This window comes from Myotis myotis, unplaced genomic scaffold (genome assembly GCF_014108235.1).
Source record: "Myotis myotis isolate mMyoMyo1 unplaced genomic scaffold, mMyoMyo1.p scaffold_m19_p_11, whole genome shotgun sequence".
NCBI lineage: Eukaryota > Metazoa > Chordata > Mammalia > Chiroptera > Vespertilionidae > Myotis > Myotis myotis.
Window position 1 is genome coordinate 47,325,314 of NW_023416315.1, and position 21,712 is coordinate 47,347,025.

General features: G+C 43.6%; 1 protein-coding gene across 1 annotated transcript in view; it reads left to right on the forward strand.

The window, feature by feature from the left end:
- ZNF398 (zinc finger protein 398) overlaps window positions 1-19,506 on the forward strand; it is a 33,654-nt gene extending 14,148 nt beyond the window's left edge. The window contains exons 3-6 of the mRNA XM_036328389.1: window positions 1,133-1,259; window positions 2,007-2,120; window positions 13,797-13,910; window positions 15,440-19,506. Coding sequence (XP_036184282.1) covers window positions 1,133-1,259; window positions 2,007-2,120; window positions 13,797-13,910; window positions 15,440-16,596 — 1,512 coding nt within the window. The 3' untranslated portion in view covers window positions 16,597-19,506. The remainder of the gene's footprint in view (window positions 1-1,132; window positions 1,260-2,006; window positions 2,121-13,796; window positions 13,911-15,439) is intronic.
- The last annotated feature ends 2,206 nt before the right edge of the window (window positions 19,507-21,712 follow it).

Genomic DNA, 21,712 nt, shown 5'->3' on the forward strand with positions numbered 1-21,712 from the left:
CCTCACCTGCAGTCCTTTCCCATGTACAGGGAGGTGCCGCTTCCTCATGCACCTTAGACCCCAGCAGGAGCCCATCCTCTGGGTCTCAGTGAGAAACTCATTAAGAATTCTGGTCTAGTGATGGCCTTTCCTCTCATTCTTGGTGCTGTTGTAGATACAGTTCCTATTGATCTTACATACTGTCATTTCAATGGAACTCTGACAAGGAAGGAAAGTACATGTGTGCTTAATTCAAAACCTGGAACCAGAAGCCCATCCTGATCCTTTATTTTTGTCATTATTTTATCATCTGTATTTTTGTTGTAAGATATCACAAATCTTTTGTGCAGTGAGGTTAGATTAAAATAAACTATTGAGTATCTACATTTGCCCTAAGAACAATTTTAGGTACTGAGCAAGATGTAAACATGAGCTTGGCCAGGGTGTCTTAGTGGTTGAGCATCGACCTATGAACCAGGAGGTTGCGGTTTGATTCCCAGTCAGGGTACATGCCCGGGTTGTGGGCTTGATCCCCAGTGTGGGGTGTGTAGTAGGCAGCTGATCAATGATTCTTTCTCATCATTGATGTTTCTCTCTCTCTCTCTCTCTCTCTCTCCTTCTCTCCTCCCCTATGAAATCAATAAAAAAATATTTTTTAAAAAGATGTAAAAATGAGCAATTGGTGGCTCTAGCCTGTTTATAATCTACCTGTCCTTTAAGACTAGCTAGAGCCCTATCTCTTCTAGACTCACCACAGCCCCAGTATAGCTATTTCCAAAATTTTTTGTCCATGTCATTAATTCGAATACAGCCAAGCGCTCCTTTTGAGCAGACAGCTTATTTTTATAACCCTGGTGCTTTGGATAGGCTTAGTACTTAGTGAGTATTCAGAATATGTTATGTTGTGTGAATTAAATACTGTTTCTCATTTGTACCTATCTCTGAGTGACTGTAGCCCTGAAGCTAATCACCTTTCTCCTTGAAAACATTGTAAACTCCTGGAGGTTGGATCTATGTCTTAATTTTTTTCCCTGTAACCTTTCAGCAGCTCACATAGTTTTTTATAACTAGCAGGCACTTAGTATACTAGTAGGTTTATTGAATGATTGAATTGCAGTGGGAGGGACTAACCCCACTGTCATTGTAATTTCAGGTGCCTGTGACATTTGATGATATCTCCATCTACTTTTCCACTCCAGAGTGGGAAAAGTTAGAAGAATGGCAAAAGGAACTTTACAAGAATATCATGAAGGGCAACTACGAGTCTCTCATCTCTATGGGTGAGGCTGAGTTGACACCTTGTGAGTAGGTGATAGCAGTCCCAGGAGGGCTCAGAACAGGCCCTTTTCCTCCAGTGGTCCTCATTTTCATGCTGTCCTTACACACTTCAGATTCTGCTTCCAAGCCACAGATATCTAGTTCACACTTGCTAAATAGGAAATATAATTTCTCCTTGTGCCAAACATAGGACAGAGAATGAAGTTCAGAGCTATGCAGTGGTTTCCATGGGTAGCCTTCACTTTGGGAGGGCCTTGATTCCTCCTCTTGAGACACACTGTCACTCTTCCTCAATCAAAGTAGCAGGTGGGCTGTGCCAAAGTAGCCCGTGTGCTTTTCCCACACGTTACCTCTCCTCTCACCTATTTTCCTAAAAGATATAGTTGGAGGTGAGTGGATGGGGAGAAGTGATCTATAATTTAAAAGAAATCTGCTTGGACTGTGGACCCCAAAGCCTTCAGCTCTCCCTGGCCAGTTGCTCAATGGTTAGCGTGGGTTCGATCCCCCAGCTCCAGTCTGGGAGGCAACCAGTTGATGTATCTCTCTCACATCGATGTTTCTCTCTCCCTTTCCCTCCACAAACCCTCTCTTCTTTCCACTCTCTCTTAAAAAAAAAAAAAAAAAAGTCAATGGAAAAAATATCCTGGGGTAAAGATTTGTAAAAAAAGCCTTCAGTTCAACCTTGATGGCAATTAGTTGTCATTCTGATTTATCTCTTTGTTATACCTCCTTTCTCTTCTTACTCCTAGATTATGCAATGAATCAGCCTGATGTCTTATCTCAGATTCAGCCAGAAGGAGAACATAATACGGAGGATCATGCGGGGCCAGGGGAAAGTGAGATTCCCACCGACCCCAGTGAAGGTAAGCGAGAGGAAAGATTCGCCACTCCGTGACTCCTGTATACCTGTCACCTAGATTTTACTTGGTCAGAGATGATGGCTCAGGACTGAAGAAGCAGGCCTGGTGGCTTCTAGAGCTTCTCAGTGCCACAACAACTAGACTGATTGGGTCAGTTAGAGAATGAGCTGAGAGACCACCTTGTCCCATGTTTTCACCCATCAGTACCACACATGTGAGCACTGCTAATTGCATCCCATGACAAAGGTTGTGAACCCTAGTTATTTAGTAAAATAAACATGTCCTTAGGTGGCAGAGCAAGCAGTTGTGCTCATTTGGAAGGAAAGTGACTTCCGGGGAATATACACCTGGTCACTGAGAAGTGCTGGAGATCCTCAGGGTTCCTCAGAGAGATGCACTCAACCAAATGTTGCCCAGTGTGGGAACCAGCTATCATTAAGTAACCATCCCTAACATGTTTTTTGTTAAGCTGCTTGGTTTTGTGTGGGAAAGACTGCTAGCCAATGTCCACCTCTGCTAGCAGAAAAATGTCATTCCATTTTTGTTCTTTTTTTTTTTTTTTTTTTTACATATTTTATTGATTTTATACAGTGAGGAAGGGAAAGGGACAGAGAGTTAGAAACATCGATGAGAGAGGCTGCCTCCCGCACACTCCCCACTCAGTATGTACCCTCAACCAAGGTACATGCGCTTGACCAGAATCGAACCCGGGACCCTTGAGTTCACAGGCCAACGCCCTATCCACTGAGCCAAACCAGTCAGGCCATTTTTGTTCTTTGCTGGATAGAAAGCTCACAGAAACCTCATCCTCCAGATGTCTCTACTAGATGAATGTACAACCCCCCCACCCCCCCCCCCCCCGTCTCATCTACTGTTATTTTATTCTAACATTTTATTACAAAAAATTTAAAGCAATCAGAAAAGTAAAAATAATTTTACATTGAACCTCTAGGTACCTGTCACCTAGGTTTTACCACTAACATTTTATACTTTATCACATATATACCCTTCTCTACACCCCTCTATCCATCATCAATTCATCCATTCTATTTTCATTATATTTCAAAATCAGTAGAGACATCAACACATGTCCCCCTGCGTAGTTTAGCATGAATAGCATTAATCTAGAGTTCAGTTTTGTTTTTTCTTTTGAGGTAAATTTTACATGTAATGAAGTGTTCAAATCTTAAGTGAACATTCTCTCTGTGGTAAGGATATATCTGCCACACATTATTTTTAAGAATGTATGAGTGATAGTATTTAGGCAATATAATAGGTTGAATTTGATTAATATCTATGTCATGAATATATGTAATGAGTCTTATCACAAATAGAGATGAGTGACTTGATCAGAAACATGCATTATTCTTATTCTACTTTATTAGTTACCTGACATAGCCCTCAGCAAGGATAAAATCAGTGTGTCATTTTATTTTGAGGGATGAATGGAAAAGATGTAAGTAATTTGGTTTTGTAATGATGTCTGAAAGTTTTATTTAGCTGCCATCTTGTCAACTTGTGGATAGTCAACCTATATATGTTTATACATTTTTAGTTAAAATTAAATAGAATAAGCTATGATTTTACTTAATACTGTGGTTTGATTCTTTACAGTTTAGTTTTCATTGGTGATTAACAACCTAGACATTTACCAGAACTTGAAGATAGGAGTCTTAAGACTTGGACCAATCAATATATAGCACTTTTTTGAAAAGCCCCTCAAGTTTGTCTATCTTTAGAACGCTTTATATTTCCCCCCTTTTATGTTTATATCAGTGGTTCTCAACCTTCTGGCCCTTTAAATACAGTTCCTCATGTTGTGACCCAACCATAAAATTATTTTCGTTGCTACTTCATAACTGTAATGTTGCTACTGTTATGAATCGTAATGTAAATATCTGATATGCAGAATGGTCTTAGGCAACCCCTGTGAAAGGGTCGTTCGACCGCCAAAGCGGTCGCGACCCACAGGTTGAGAACCGCTGAACTATATATTCAAGAGTTTATTAAGCCAATTATTTTCTTTGTGTTGTTCCAACTGTCAACTTGGCTAGTGAGAGGACGTTACATTGTCTCCTGTGTCCTTTCAGTACTGCCTCAGTACTTGTTTTCTTCAAACATGATTTTTTTTCTTATGGAAATTTAAGCAATAAGTTATTACTTTTATTTATTTACTAGAGGCCCGGTGCACCAAAATTTGTGCACTTGGGGGGAGAGGGGGTCCCTCAGCCCAGCCTGTGCCCTCTCGCAGTCTGGGACCCCTCGGGAGATAACGACCTGCTGGCTTAGGCCTGCTCCCGGGTGGCAGAGGGCAGGCCCAATCCCTAGGTGCAGCCCCTGGTTGGACTCAGAGCAGGGCCGATTGGGGGAGTTGGGGCGCTGCCCTGTCATGCACAGAACAGGGCGGATCTGGAGGTTGCGATGCCACACTCAGTCACGCTCAGGGTACGGCCGATTGGGGGGTTGGGGCACCGTCCCCTGTCACACTCAAGGCAGGGTCGATAGGGAAGTTGCGGCGCCACCCCCTGTCACGCACAGAGCAGGGCCAATCAGGGGGTTGGGGCGCTGCCCCCTGTCATGCACAGAGCAGGGCCCATCAGGGGGGTTGGGGCTCCGTACCCTGTCACACAGAGAGCAGGGTTGATCAGGGGGTTGGGGAGCTCCCCGTCACGCACAGAGTAGGGCCAATAGGGGAGTTGGGGCACCGCCCCCTGTCACACACAGAGCAGGGCGGATCAGGGGGTTGGGGCACTGCCCCCTGTCATGCACAGAGCAGGGCCCATCAAGGGGGTTGGGGCACCACCCCCTGTCACACACAGAGCAGGGCGGATCAGGGGGTTGGGGCGCCGCCCTCTATCACCCACAGAGCAGGGCCGATCAGGGGGTTGGGGCGCCACCACTGTCACACTCAGGGCAGGGCCGATGGGGAGGTTATGGCTCTACCCCGTCACACACAGAGCAGGGCCCGTGGGGGGGGGGGGCGGGTTGGGGTGCCGCCCTCTATCACCCACAGAGCAGGGCCGATCAGGGGGTTGGGGCGCTGCACCCTGTAACACACAGAGCAGGGCCGATCAGGGGGTTAGGGCGCTGCACCCTGTCACACACAGGGCTGCAGGGCGATCAGGCGGTTTGGGCGCTGCCCCCTGTCACGCTGATCACGGTGCCGGGAGGCCTCGCAGCTCCGCTGATCCTGGTGCTGGGAGGCATATTACCCTTTTACTATATAGGGTAGAGGCCTGGTGCACGGGTGGGTGCCGGCTGGTTTGCCCTGAAGGGTGTCCTGGATCAGGGTGGGGGTCCCCACTGGGGTGCCTGGACAGCCTGGGTGAGAGGATGATGGCTGTTTGCAGCTGGTCACACACCCTTCAGAGTGGGGATCCCCACTGGGGTGCCTGGCCAGTCTGGGTGAGGGGCTGAGGGCCGTTTTCAGGCTGACGGGTGACTGAAGCTCCCAACCGCTCCTTTTGTTATTTTTTATTCTGGGCCAGCTTTAGCTCTGAGGCCTCGGCTGCTGAAAACAGGTTTCTGGCCTTTGTTTACCGTCTGTATTTGATACAATGTTGCGGTCCTGCTGGCTGAAGCCCAGCTGAGTAAAGCAGGTTTCTGGGGTTTTTTAGCTTCTATATTTGCAACATAGTTGCTTAGAGTTGCGGCTGAGAGGCCGGCAAGTCAGGCGGGGAACGTTGGAGTCCTCCGTCACTGAAGCAAGCAAGCCTCCCTGTTCGCATCAGCTGCCTGGCTGCCGGCCGCCATCTTGGCTGACAGTTAATTTGCATATCTCGCTGATTAGCCAATGGGAAGGGTAGCGGTCGTACGCCAATTACCATGTTTCTCTTTTATTAGATAGGATTTACTTACTTATTTTTAGTTAATCCTCACCTGAGGACATTTTTCCCATTGATTTTTTGAGAGAATTGAAGTGAGGGGGAGAGAGAGAGAGAGAGAAACATTGGTGTGAGAGAAACACATTGATTGATTGCCTCCTGCATGAGCCCCAACCAGGGCCAGAAATCGAGCCTTTAACCAAGGTATGTGCCCTTTACCGGAATCAAACCTGAGACCCTTCAGTCAGTGGGCCGACTCTCGAACTACTGAGCCAAACCACTCAAGACAGTACTTGTTTGTTTGTTTATTTGTTTGTTTGTTTGTTTGTTTTTAAAAATAGATCCTGGCTGGCATGGCTCAATGGTTGAGCATTGACCTATGCACCAGGAGGTCACGGTTTGATTCCCAGTCAGGGCACATGCCTGGGTTACAGGCTTGATCCCCAGTGTGGGTTGTGCAGGAGGCAGCCTATCAATGATTTTCTCTCATCATTGATGTTACTATCTCTCTCTCCCTCTCTCTTACTCTCTGAAATCAATAAATATATATATTTTTTAAAAGTTCCAGGCTGTGTTTGGGGTCCCAAGACCACCTTCAGGTTCGGTAACTCACTAGGAGGACATACAGGACTCAGCATATAGTCATGCTCAGGGCTAAGATTTATTGCAGCAAAAGGACAGAAAAGAAACCAGCAAAAATAAAAGGCACAAGGCAAAGTCTGGAGGAAACTGGAGCTTCCAGAGGCCTCTGCTCTATAGAGGACTCACTCGATTTCTCCAGCATGGGGTTGTGACACTTGCAGAGTGTTGTCTCCCAGAGAAACCGATTAGAGACTCAGCACCCAATGTTTTCATGGGAGCTGGGCATGTAAGCACCCTCTGCCGAACACATACCAAAATTCCAGACTTCCAGGAGGAAAGCAGGTGTTCAGCATAAACCACATATACATTGTAGGCCACCTGAGGCACTCTTAACATTTAGGGAAAGTTTTACATCAGTATAGGCAACTGTTTTCCAGCCAGGGGCCAACCTTGCAAGCAGGCCTTTCTAACAGAGGCCTATGTAGATTTCTGCTCTCCTTACACATTAAAAACACCCTGGTTGCTTTCAGTGGAGAATAGAATTAAACCGTCTGGTCCTTAATGTGCATAACAGATCATTTCACATGAATATTAGGTGGAGGATATGCCGAAACGGTTTGGCTCAGTGAATAGAGCGTCGGCCTGTGGACTGAAAGGTCCCGGGTTCGATTCCGGTCAAGGGCATGTACCTAGGTTGCGGGCACATCCCCAGTAGGAGATGTGCAAGAGGCAGCTGATCGATGTTTCTCTCTCATCGATGTTTCTGACTCTCTATCTCTCTCCTTTCCTCTCTGTAAAAAATCAATAAAAAAATATATTAAAAAAAATATTAGGTGGAGGATACTAATTCTAGACCACTTCAGTGACAGAACTAGTAAAATATCTTTTTGATAGATTATTCTCCACTTAACTTTAACTACTTAAATCCTTTTTCATCTTGTTCTACACCTGATCTTGGCCAAAAGGCCAAGAAGCAATCATCTTGTTCCCATAATTCTTATAAAATTAAACCCATAATTTATTATTGTATTCCATGGAGCTTTCAGAAGTACATTGTGATTAAATAAAAATACATGTGTAGAATGGAATTAATTTTATACTCTCCATCACCGTTGTCTAAATCCGATGAAGGGAAAGATAAATTATTGTATCCTTACATGGAATAGTCTTTGATACCTAGTATCTTAGATAAAATTGCATGCAAGTAAAGAATGGGAGAATACAAAAAAATGAAAAGTTGAAATTTTCTGAAATTCTTCTTTAATTCTATTACTAGGATTAAACTGCAGACCAGCTGTGTGTATGTGGCCATTATTTGGTCACTGTTAGGTTTTGTTTTGTTTTAATCCTCACCTGCACATATGTACTCTTTACTTATTTTTTTAGAGAGAGAAACATTGATGTGAGAGAGAAACATCGATCACGTTGCCTCCTGTACACGCCCTGACTGGGGATCAAACCCACAATCTAGGCATGTGCCCCAACTGGGAATTGAACCTGCAACCTTTTGGTGCATGCTCCAATCAACTGAGCCATTCGGCCAGGGTGGTTACTGATCATTTTAAAACTGAACTCCAGGTTTTTAAAATTCTTTTGGAAAAACAAGAGGATCAGATGGGATAATTACTAAAAGTCATTATCCAGCCAAGAATGACCCAAAAGTAAAATATATTTATTTCTAAATCTTGTGGTTCTGAGGAGACTTCTTTTTTTTTTCTTTTTTTTAAAATATATTTTATTGGTTTTTTACAGAGAGGAAGGGAGAGGGATAGAGAGTTAGAAACATCGATGAGAGAGAAGCATCGATCAGGTGCCTCCTGCACATCCCCTACTGGGAATGTGCCCGCAACCAAGGTACATGCCCTTGACCGGAATCGAACCCGGGACTCTTCAGTCCCCAGGCCGACGCTCTATCCAGTGAGCCAAACTGGCTAGGGCTTCTTTTTTTTTTTTAAGAAATGGCCCGTTTTGGGTGGGTTTATTTTACTTTAAATTATTTTTAATTTTCAATTATAGTTGACATACAATATTAGTTTCAGGTGTACAAGCCAGTGATTAGACATTATATAACTTACGAAGTGATCACCCTGATAAATCTAGTAAGCATCTGATACATAATTATTATAGTACTAGAGGCCTGATGCACGAAATTCGTGCAAGGGTAGGCCTTCCTTCCCCTGACTGCCGGGACCAACTTCCCTCTGGCACCGGGGACCTGGGCTTGCTTCCCTCCAGCTGCTGGCAGGCACCCGGGACCCGGGCTGGCTTTCCTCTGGCTGCCCGCAGGCACCGGCTTCCCCCAGAAGGATGTCCAGTCTAATTAGCATATCACCCTTTTATTATTATAGATTATTGACTATATACCTTGTGTTGTACTGTACATCCCTATAACTATTCTGTAACTACCAATTTCCACTTCTTAATCCCTTCACTTTTTCCACCATCCCTCCAACCCCCCTCCCATCTGGCAACCATCAAAATATTCTCTATCTATGGGTCAGTTTCTGTTGTGCTTGTTTGTTCATTTTGTTCTTTATGTTCCACATATAAGTGAAGTCATCTGGCAGTTGTCTTCCTCTGTCTGACTCATTTCACTCAGCATAATACCGTCTGGTTCATCCAGGGTGTTGCAGGTGGCAGCATTTCATCTTCTTTATGGCTGGGTAGTATCCCATTGTGTACATGCACCACCTCTCCATCCACTCATCTGTCGACGGACACTTAGGTTGCTTCCATATCTTGCCTATTGTAAGTAATATGTGTTTCGATTTAGGATTTTAGGTTTCTTTGGATAAATACCCCGAAGTGGATCCTTCTTTGTCTCTTGTTATATAGCCTTTGTTTTAAAGTCTATTTTATCTGTTGTAAGTATTGCTACCTCAGCTTTTTTTGTGTATCCATTTTCATGAAATGTCTTTTTCTATCCCTTTACTTTCAGTTTGTATGTGTCTTTCCATCTGAAGTGAGCTGGGAGACTTTGATCATCTTTGTTTTAGGTGTATCACCATTATCCCATGTTTCTCCCTCTTCACTCTGGTCCAGCAAGACCATCTTTTCATAAGTAAAATCAGTGATTACGGCACATCCCAATATAATCCTTTTATTTTAGTTTATCCTATTTGAGAACAAGAATCATCCTGGAAATGATAAAACTTAAAGATTTTGAATTATTACACAAATACTTAACACATTCACCTATTACAGCTCCACACCTGTTTCACAGAAAGTTTCAAAATATTAATTTTTATATTTACCCATGGTATTTGCATATATCAAATATTTTTTGTCTGCTTAAGCTTTAAGCCTTAAGGAGTCAGATCTCAGTACCAGTTTTAACTCAGTTTATATCTTAGTATACATCCCAGAACCTCAAGGTTTCAGCTCCATTCAGACAGCATGGCCCTTACCTGTTTAAAACATACACACAACACAAAATCAGATTTCCTCATAGTTAAAATAATAGTCAACAAGTGTAGACATTACAGTCTTATATTTTCTTGTGATCAGACTTTCTATTATTGACTACCTCTCAAACCTTAAAACCTCAGCATTTATCACCTTCCTCTTACCTGGTCAGTATTCAGTTTTTCTGGATTCTCTTGCTTTCTCCAGAGCCTGTTGTTGGCATAAACTAATGATTTCGCGTTCATTTTGTATGTCTTTAAGTGTCCACTGTTGGGATTCCTGAGGCCTGTGAGGAATGTGCTTTGAGTGCCATTGTGGTGACCTGGCCAGCAGTTGCCATACTGTCACCACACAGGTATCTGTATCAGGCCTGTATCTTAGTATCTAAGTTCTCCTGATCTTTTATTTATAAAAGGTCCTCAGGTTATATACTCCCACCACTCTCACCACACTGTAGTTGATATAACCGTATTCTATGCACTGTAGGGTTAAAACCTAATTATTTAATCCAGTAAATATTAACTTACTTATACTGATCTAGTTAAGTGACCAGAGAAACTTTTAGCATCATTATTCAAAAAGAATGGTTAGCTTTCTGGGATTTCCCAAGTTTAATGAAGACATACACAGCCACTGAACTGTATTAACAACTTATACTTCTAGAGAACTGGCTTAGTTTTTTTCAGTTCTGCATAGCTTTTATGGTCGGCCGCTGACTAATATTGTACCCAAAGGTTGGAGAGAATCCAAATGCCCATCAATAGGAAATTCTTGAATAAATAGTGATACAGCTACACAGAACAGCTATGAGAAGGAATGAGAAAGATCTCTGTAAGCTGCTGTGGACATGTCCAGAATATACTGTCAAGTAAAAAAATCAAGGTACAGCACAGTTTGTCTAGTATGCCACATAAAGGGGGGAAAATATCAAGATGTATACATACTTGCTTATATTTTCACAAAGAAACAATGGAAGATTAGAACAAAAACCAGTAAGAACAGCTATCTATTCAGGGAGAGAGAGACTAGAAGTGGAAACTAGACCTCTCTGAATGTACTGTTTTATAGGGTTTTGTTATTATTATTGTTGTTGTTTTTAATCCTCACTCGAGAATATGTTTTGTTGATTTGAGAGAGAGAGAGAAACATCAATGTGAGAGAGAAACATCGATCAGTTGCCTCCCATATGCACCCCGACCAGGGACTGAACCTGCAACCTAGGTATATGCCCTGACTGGGAATCAAACCCATAACCTTTTTGGTGTACAAAACAGTTCTCCAACCAACTGAGCCACCTGGCCAGGGCTACAGTTTTGATTTTGTAAATATTTTACTTAAATTTTTTAAGATCATGTTAATGTCATTAGGAACCAAAACTTTCAGGGTGAGAGAGAAAAGATACAAGTATTAAATCAAAGGGTTTAATTAAAATCTTATAATCTTAAATATGAATATAAACTCATGACACTTTCCTTTTTCTAAAAGGTATGTCTTTTATAGCTCCATCCATTGAAAAGACCTAGAAGCAGTGACAACCTATTAGCAGTTAGCAACCTTACCATCCAGAGTGTGGTCTCTAAATTCCATTGATTGTGTGCTTGGAATGTCCAAGGTGAACCTGAGATAGTTTGTCATATCAGAAATGGAAAAAACCCCACAGATGTTTGATGATGTGAAATGACAGAGCAGATCTGAGGGGGCTCCTGCTGGCCAAAGTAAGGACCATTTGAGCATTAAAAAGAATAATGACTACAGTGGATTGGAGCTCATCAAATATATAATGTTCTATGAGTTTGTAATGATAAAAACAAATGTCAGAGCCACTTGAATTACTTTGAGGTTTTGAGAGCACTAACTTGTTACTCAGAAAATTGATGCAGAGAAGCAATTAAGCATTTTTTTAAAGGCTTTTTATTGATTTTTGGAGAGAGAAAGAAACATCACTGTGAGAGCAAAACATCAACATTGATCGGCTGCCTCCTGTACACCCCCTGCCAGGGATTGAGCCTACAACTCAGGCATGTGCCCTGACTGAGAATCAAATTGGACACCCAACCAACTGAGCCACACTGGTCAGGGCAGCAATTAAACATTCTAAAAGTCTCGTATCATTGATGAAGAGAAAGTTCATCCTATGGATGTCTGTTAAAACATCCTTTTCCTTATGCTTAGCCTTTCCCCTTCTGCTTCTTTCTTTATATGTGTGTATGTAAAACCTGAAAGAAAAAGAAAAGTTAAGGTCAGAGCATGTTTAATACATTTCAACCTTGTAGCTCAAAATGGGATGTTGGAAAGGCAAACTGCCACATGTGCTAAAACCTGTGTCCAGTCTCTGTGTAACCTGACTATCTTTGGGGCCTTAGTTTTGTTCAAGCTCTTATTTCTGCTTGGGGTATACCTTTAGATTTCAGTGGTCTCTGACTCAAAGGCATTGGGAAAACCAGTGCGTTCTCATTTTCTAAGGATAAAGCCATAACCTGCCTATAAGGCTTTTCTGAGAAATACTAGTAATATAGAGAGCATGAATTTACTCTCTGGACCTTGTCAGCTTGCCAGCTTGTTGTTTTAGTCCAAAAAAGGTTATATAGGCCTCGCCTGGAATAGCAAGCATAGCTGTTTCTTGCTGACCAGATGAGGCATGTTATAAGCTTCTGGAGGCTTTTCTTTCTGAAAGAACCTCCAAGGTCTGAGGGACTTATAAACACTATTTTCCCCCATCCCAGCATTCAGAAAACAAAGACCTGTGTAATTTAATAGGCAAAGGTAATATGATGTCTTAGAGAGAGTCTAGAATTGGGAACCTGAAAAATATGTTTCTGAGGAGTCAGGTCTGTATTTAAACTTAACCTAACTTTGTAATTCTGGAAGTATATTTGTTTTTTAATTAACATTTAAGAAAAAAATTGTTGGTCATTCTTGTTTCTTTGTGTTTTTTTCTGCTGTATTTTAAAGTAAATCATTGAACATAAGGTACTTGCCATAAATACTTATTATCTATTTAACTTCTGTGGGCCCTCTACTTAAATGGAGAGAATATTCCTTATTTCATAAAAAAGCTATGAAACAAAAAATGGAAATATTTTTTTAAAATATATTTTATTGATTTTTTGCAGAGAGGAAGGGAAAGGGATAGAGAGTTAGAAACATCGATGAGAAAAAAACATCAACCAGCTGCCTCCTGCACACCCCCTACTGGGGATGTGCCTGCAACCAAGGTACATGCCCTTGACTGGAATTGAACCTGGGACCTTTCAGTCTGCAGGCCGACGCTCTATCCACTGAGCCAAACCGGTTAAGGCAAAAATGGAAATACTTTTAAAGTAATTGTGCTAATGAAATGTATGGTACTATTGATTTTAGATTATTTCTTTTCTTTTTTTTTTTTTTGGAAAATGTATTTTTATTGATTTCAGAGAGGAAGGGAGAGAGAGAAACATCAATGATGAGAGAGAATCATTGATCAGCTGCCTCCTCCATGCCCCCTATTGGGGATTGAGCCTGCAAACCAGGCATATGCTCTTGACCGAAATCGAACCTCAGTCTGCAGGCCGACACTCTATCCTTTGAGCCATACTGGCTTGGGCGATTTTAGATTATTTATGGGTGTTATCTACAAAATAAAAATGTACTTGTTTTGAAATGGTCTCACTGAAAATAGTGAATCAAGCTGGGTACATCATGTAAAAATAAATTTGGCTTCATTTTGAACTAGTTCTCTAAGTATTGTAAGCATTTTTTAAAGGCTGACTCCATTTTGTTGTTATAGTTAAATTTGGGCAAAATGTGTAGTAGTCAACAAACCAACATGATTATTTTCACTTTCTGATTCAAGTCCCTGAAGGCCATTCTCTTTTCCCCCCACAAATAGAGCCTGTCATTTCAACATCAGATATTCTGTCTTGGATTAAACAAGAGGAAGAGCCCCAGGTTGGGCCCCCACAGGAGTCCAAGCAGAGTGACATATACAAGGGTACCTATGCTGGTGAGTAATGCATCGAAGAGACCTTCATGCCCAAGTCCAGCTTTGCCAGGACTGACTGAAGACAAAGTAGTGAAATGGGTTGTGGAGGCAAGGAGGTGAGAGAAGAATGGGAAAAGGGGGAAAAAAAGACATACTCAAGTAAGTTAGAAATGAAACAAATCAAATTAAGATACATTTAAAGCGAGAAAACACACTCTTTTTTTAAAAAAAAATATTTTTATTGATTTCAGAGAGGAAGGGAGAGGTAGAGAGTGATAGAAACATCAGTGATAAGAGAGAATCATTGATTGGCTGCCTTCTGCACACCCTACACTGGGGATTGAGCTCACTTCCCCGGGCCCCAACCAGGACTCAAACCATGGCCTCCTGTTTGATAGGTCAATGCTCAACCACTGAGCCACGCCAGCCGGGCAAGAAAACACACTCTTAAGTGTAAAGACAAATTAGAATTGTCAGAGGAAGAAAATCAGTGCATACAGATGGACCAAAAATATGAGGATGGAGAAAAACAGAAGAACATTTAAAGATCATGGAGAAAGAATAGAACAAAAAGGGGGGAGGGGAGCAGGACAAGCAGTGGAGACAAAAATATTGGGGAAGCACAAATGGGACTATGGATAAAGAGCTGGCCCTCAGGAGAAATGATGAAGGGAAACAAAACAAATCATCTTCCTTTTAAGGTAGGTAGCACCATCTTTATTTTGCTATCTGAATTACAGAAGAGAATCTCAAGATCAGAAGGTACCTGATTGTTTACATAACTTAATGCAACCTGATTTTTAATAGCCTCTATGCTCTATGTTCTTTCAGAATCTAGGAAATAAGACAGTTTCTGTTCTTCAAGATATTTATATTGGGGACACACATCAATACTAGGCCTGCCTGTTGTTAAGTGTCAGGGGTGAGTGGGATGGGTGACTTGTATACAAGAAATGAGGAGTTTGAAGAATATGCATTGGTTTTAGTTTACATTTTTAGAGAAGGCCTAAAGAAGGAGGTGAAGCCAGAACTGGGCCCTGGATGGTTGGTGTGAAGTGCTGGGTATAATTGGAAGAGGATGGATGCATTCTACAAAAGGAAGGACAGAGTAAGCAGAGATGTGAAGCAGAAATGTGTACTTCATTTTCAGGGACAGTAAAGAGAGAGCTAGCAATCGTGAAGGATTTATCTGGCAGAATACAGAGGAATGGGAGTAAATTAATACTCCTAATATGAGTTTAGGCCTGTCACAATAGGCAACAGAGACTCTTGCAAAGTTTGTGAGCAGAGGAGGAACATAATGAAAGTAATGCTGGGAAGATTGATGCCAAGGTTGTTCCTTTCCAAACGGGGAGCATTGAAGATGTTCAGTAGTAAATTCTCTGATGATTTGCCACCGACATCATGGATGGCTTGATGATTATCTCAGCCCTACACTGAGCTTCTTATCGGAGCCAGCTGAGAACTCAGAGCAGCCTGTGAGAGCGGGGGAGGAACACTCAGTTGCTGTGAGACTTTTGATGGGTATGACTCTGAGTCCTTTCTTTCAGACGAACAGCTTGTCATCAAAGCCGAAGGCCTTGCCAGAGCCTCCTTGTGCCCCGAGGTTCCAGTCACCTTCTCTTCTCCACCACCACCAGCAGCAAAGGACACTTTTTCAGATGTGGCTTTCAAAGGCCAGCAACCTGCATCCATGACACCTTTTGTACATCCAGCCACTGACCTGGCAGAAGCCTCTGAGGGACAAGTGACGTTCACACAGTTGGGTAGCTATCCCCTGCCGCCCCCTGCTGGAGAGCAGATGTTCTCATGCCACCACTGTGGCAAGAGCCTCAGCCAAGACATGTTGCTGACCCACCAGTGTAGCCACACTGGTGAGCACCCCTTATCCTGTGCCCAGTGTCCCAAGCACTTTTCTCAGCAAGCCGAGCTTGGCAGCAACCCCCAGACCCATGCCAGTGAGACGCCCCCCACCTGCCCGCACTGCGCCAGGACTTTCACTCACCCGTCAAGACTCACCTATCACCTCCGGGTCCATAGCAGCACTGAGCGCCCTTTCCCCTGTCCTGATTGCCCCAAGCGCTTTGCAGACCAGGCCCGCCTCACCAACCACCGGCGAGCTCACGCCAGCGAGAGGCCCTTCCGCTGCACGCAGTGTGGCCGGAGCTTTAGCCTGAAAATCAGCCTCCTGCTCCACCAGCGCGGGCATGCGCAGGAGCGGCCTTTCTCCTGCCCCCAGTGTGGCATTGACTTCAATGGCCACTCGGCCCTGATCCGCCACCAGATGATCCACACAGGCGAGCGTCCTTACCCGTGCACTGACTGCAGTAAGAGCTTTATGCGCAAGGAGCACCTGCTGAACCACCGGCGGCTGCACACGGGCGAGCGGCCCTTCAGCTGCACGCAATGCGGCAAGAGCTTCATCCGCAAGCACCACCTCATGAAGCACCAGCGCATCCACACGGGCGAGCGGCCCTACCCCTGTGCCTATTGCGGCAGGAGCTTCCGCTACAAACAGACGCTTAAGGACCACTTACGTTCAGGTCACAACGGAGGCTGTGGGGCTGAGAGTGACCCATCTGGACAGCCGCCTGACCCCCCAGGTCCTCTCCTAACGGGGCTCGAAACCTCTGGCCTAGGCGTTAACACTGAAGGTCTAGAGGCCAATCAGTGGTATGGGGAGGGTAGTGGAGGGGGAGTTTTGTGAACCTCCCTCCCGGTTATCCATGCTCACCCAGGACAAGAGAAAGGGGCACGAGCCCCTCCACTCCTGAAGTAATCACTATTGATTGGTATGTTGATGCATTTGGGGTCCTATACACTTGACTAGAGACATGCTTGAGTTTGGGAACTTCACAGCATTACAAGTATACCACTTTTTTTTAACATATTTTTTTATTTCAGAGAGGAAGGGAGAGAGATAGAAACTTCAGTGATGAGAGAGAATCATTGATTGGCTGCCTCCTGCATGGCTCTCACTGGGGATGGAACCCGCAACCCAGGCATGTGCCCTGACCAGGAATTGAACCATGAGCTCCTGGTTCATAGGTCGATACTCAGCCATTGAGCCACCCTGGCTTGGCCAAGAATAACACATTTTGAAACACAGAAGAGCCCAGCATCCCCGTCTTTTCAAAAAATGAGACCTAAGCAGAAATTGCAGAGAGATAGGAAAACATGATTTGGCCTTTGGTAATTCATCACAGGGTAATAGATTGAGGATGATTGCAGCTCTGGGTAGAGACAGTTACATGGGAAGAAGCTCCAGAGCTTGAAGCCCATCTGAGGCAGAGCCTTTCATTAGTCCCCTGATGATAAGACAGTTGTTAGAAGAAAGTACTCCAGCCTCAGTCCATATTCCTGCTCCTTCCAATGCTAGCTAAAGTCCACTCGTGCTGATGGACTGTCTCTTCCCAAATGATAGTTCAATACGGCCTTCCTAGACTAATTCTTTTTAAGTACATTTTGTTAAATATTGGGAGAGCAAGAAATCTGACTTTAAAAGCTTCTTGAGAACAGTGCTTAACTTTCACCCACTTGATTTGCAGCATTAAGCCTCTCACTGGCATTTAAACTGCCAGAAACCTCTACCGAGGTCCTGGTTTAAAAAGTTTGGAACAATGTTCTCAGCCCCAGCTGTGAAAGCTAGAAATCTCAGAGAAATGATGACAGCCTAACCTTTATGCCTGAACCATGTTTCTTAGAGGTACTTACTTCCAGTTCTTGTTATCTATAAGCCAATAAGATGGCTTTTCAATTTCTAGTGTCTGATATTCTTGACAGTCCTCAGCAAAAAAAAATCACAGCACTTCCAGAAGCATTATGGAGTTTCAGAAAAGCTGGGTGCACTGGCACACCCAGCTTTTGTCTCAGCAGTGAGGTGCTGGTGTGATAATGCAACTTTCTTGAGCCGTTAGAAAATATTCACCCATCTGGCCATTCCCAAGTTGGCAGTGGACAGATTGAGGGACTTCATAGATTACTGAGAGCTAAGCACCAGATGCAGACAGCCTCTTCCTGCTGGTTTTGCTTTTAGGGACCTTGGCTACCATGGGTCCTTTTGTCGGGATCATTCATTCCCCTGGGAGCATCTGAGCCTTGTGCTGCTCCTAAGTGGCTTTGCAATTGTGCGTAAGTCCCTTCTTTTCCTTTACAGATCTCATATTTTCATCTGTGAAGTGAGGCTGGTGAAAAAGAAAAAGTGAGCTTCTAAGAAAAATTTTTTTTTAGATCTTGTGATACATTGCTCCCTCTGCCAAAATCCTCTCTCTGTCTCTGGCTTCTATCCAGGCAAAGCCAAATAAGAAGCAAAATCAAAGCAGAGACATTCCTGCTGAAACTTGACTGAAATCAATTTGATTTGTTATTTTACTCCTGCTTGGAGCCTGAGGTGGAAGGCAGAGAATACAGAAACCCTTAAGTCTTAGGCAGAAAAGCTGTTTATATCCGCACTCTTTTGTTTCCCCTGATCTTCCTGAGCTGCCTGGAAACAAGGTCTGCGAGTAATTAGGACACTTTATTGATGAAATAGTAAGGGAAGGACTCATTTTTTCCTTATCACCTAGCACAGCCTTTACCCTGCCTGGTTGTGCATAACCACACCAGGAAAAAGCGTCTTTACCCCAGCCAGCTTTGCCTCTAGGAAGGCTCTGTCTGAACATGCTGCTCTTCAGATAATCACAGTGATAGCATCTACTCTGTGATAGTCACAGTACCAGGAATCATATGAAGTGATGAAGAAACCCAGGGGTATAGAACAAACCAGGACATGAGGAACAGAATGCTGGCATAGTGGGAGCTTTCTAACTAGGATCTAGACTCGTACTCTGAGAAAATTGGGGGGTTCTGGGAATTCTAGTTTCACAGGTGACCCACTAGGAACATGAGTGTGAGGTCCAGCTCTGGTTTCCACCTGATCTCAAAGATAAGGGAGAAGAATTAAAAGTATTACCTTTAGGTGGTATGTTCCCTTTTCTGAACAGATTTAAGCATTTAACCACAGGATGCTGGAGAAGGAATTCTAGGTATGATGTTGGACTAGGTAATATGGAAAATTCTTTTTTACTCAATGATTTACTGATGACATGGAGCTTACTAACAAAAGAGACCTGTGGGTTAAAATGCTGCAGAAAGATGGAGGTAGGGGTTTTCCTAATCTTTGGCCCTGGTACACACTAGATGTTCAACTATGGTGCATTCTGGTCTCCTCTCCCTCCACCATGTAGAACTCCAGGCCATCTCCAAATTGGAGAATTTGCGTAAAATTCAAGAATGGGTAAGTAAAATGGATCAGTGGAAAAGATTTCAGTGTATGGAGAAGCTTGGTCCAGCCAGGGCTCCTGAGTGAAACCAGGCATTTAACTCAGCAGTTAAAGAAGTATCTGCGGATTGGGTGTCATGAGCAGATTTGATAGGAAAGCCAGAAACATGCTCGTTAGGCTGCCCTCTGGACTAAGAGATCTGCACTATCACATAAATGGGCACCATCTCACCGGAGTGGATCCAGGTGTTGACTGTAACCAGATTCACTCTGCTTACTAGGTTTTTTCATTGTCACCATAAGACGAACCTATGGTTCAGCCACAGATGTGGAAATAAAGGGAAGTTTATCTAGAAAGTGAAAGCTGATGACTGCTCCTTTCTCCTGGATATTCGATGCTGGCACCATAGCGGGGCTCTTGCTAGAGCAGTGTTTTATATAACTTCCCTCATCAGGAACAGTCCACAGAGTTCCCACTGAAGGGCTGCTGGGCTGCTCTTTGGAGCATTTTTGAGAGATTGAGTATCCCTGCCTATCTCAACCAGGACCAGACCCTATGCCCTACTGGGGCATAACATATGCTCACTGTCTGTCTGCAGAAGCCTTGTTGGTATAAAGGACCCACGTTCCTTTATCTGTTCATTCTAAATGATATGGAGAACCCAAATTTTTTTTTTCTAATGATGCCCCTGACCAGAATCGAACCCACAACCTTTCAGTTCACGGGCCAACATTCTAACCACTGAGAAAACTGGCTAAGGCAGAACCTAAATTTCTGCTCGGATTTCTCTTGAGGAAGGGCAGGAAAGCACCCCATCCCTTCCTCAACAGCTAGCGCCCAAGGGCTGCTCAGTAGCAATGAATAAAAGCACGTCTTTCCACAAGGCTCTCATAGACCAGGGACTCTTATCTTCAGATACATGTTTTATCTGTGTGCTTGATATCTTTGATCCTGTTCCCTTCACTCTACAAAGCAAACAGCATTGTACACGGAGGACATTCTTTGACTAGGGAAGTGTCAAGCTCTTACAAGCAAAAGGTAGTCAAGTTAGGTCAGGTCGGGGATGGGAGAGAGTGGGAGCAGGCAGTGTGCAAGGCCTTAATTTGAGGCCACATCACGTGGGTTAGTACAGCTTCATGGTTTAGAGCATGGACTCAGACCTAGATTCAAGTCCTGGTATCAGCAAAAGTAACATACTGAACATGCATTATTTAACCATCATGGGCCTAGTTTCCTTATCTGTAAAATAGGGAGAAGGATACCTCTGTCTCTGAGGTGTTAGGTTAGGGGATACCTGTGAAAGTGCTGAGCACGGAGCCTGACATGTAGAAGGTGTCAGAATGGCAGCCATCAAGACGTGTGCAGGACCAACCAGAGAGGGCTACAAAGCCAGCTGAGCCTGAAGTGGTGTCAAGAACCAAGGCTGCTCTACGGAATCACGGGATTTTTTTTTTTTTTTAAGTACATGGTTCTTAATGTCTCATCTTTTTGCTTCCATGCAGCCTGTTCTGTTACTCCATCTTTTCTGTACTTCTGGCTCCCACAAGTTCCTGTGTGCCATAATACCATGTGGCTCTCTGGTTCCCTTGGTTTTTCTTAGTTCAGATTCTAAGGTGTGGGGTCTGGCCCTGTCCTTTCTATATCAGGCCACAGGAGTTTACAGCCAACCCTTGGATTGGCTGCCCGTCGGTTACGTGCTCATCTTGGTTCAGTCAGCTGTAGTCAGGAGGGACGATCTTGTGGTCCTTGCACCAAGATCTGTGACTTGGGAATGGGCAAACAGTGGCATAGTATGGCATGTCCAGTACTACCAGGAGAGGAGAGCATCCGCTTTACCTGCATGAGGGTCTCTTAAAAGACTTCTACTTCATGAGCACTATCAGAGACTAGAGCTTGTTATTGTCTCTCATAAAGGACCCGAGAGATGCTGTTTAAATAACTTGCAAAAGGAGTAATTTGTCACTTTGTAGGGTTGTAGTCCTACCTTTCTGGTCCTGCTCCAATTTTTTTTTAAAGTGTGTGTAACTCTGACCATATATATATATATATATATAATTAACAATGGTTGTTCTAGGTGTGTGTAAACACACACACACATACAATGACTTTCGTCAACTTGGCCAAATTGCCTCTTCAAAACAAAAAATTATTTCAGCCCTGGCCGGTTTGGCTTGGTGGATGGAGCATCAGCCTGGGGACTGAGGGGTCCCGGGTTCGATTCCGGTCGAGGGCATGTACCTTGGTTTCGGGCACATTCCCAGCGGGGGGTGTGCAGGAGGCAGCTGATCGGTGTTTCTCTCTCGTCGATGTTTCCAACTCTCTATCCCTTTCCCTTCCTCTCTGTAAAAAAATCAATAAAATATATTAAAAAAAATTATTTCAGTCCTAAGACCATCCACTAAATGCAGAAAGGTACAGTCTAATCAAGGAAGCCGAAGAGCAGTGTGCTGCAATGCTCTGAAAATTGCCAGGTGACATTTCAAATAAAAGAGTTGATAAAACCTCAGTGGGCAGCATGGCTTTGTTTCTGTTTATTAGCAAAGCCAGTATTTGCTGTGAAAT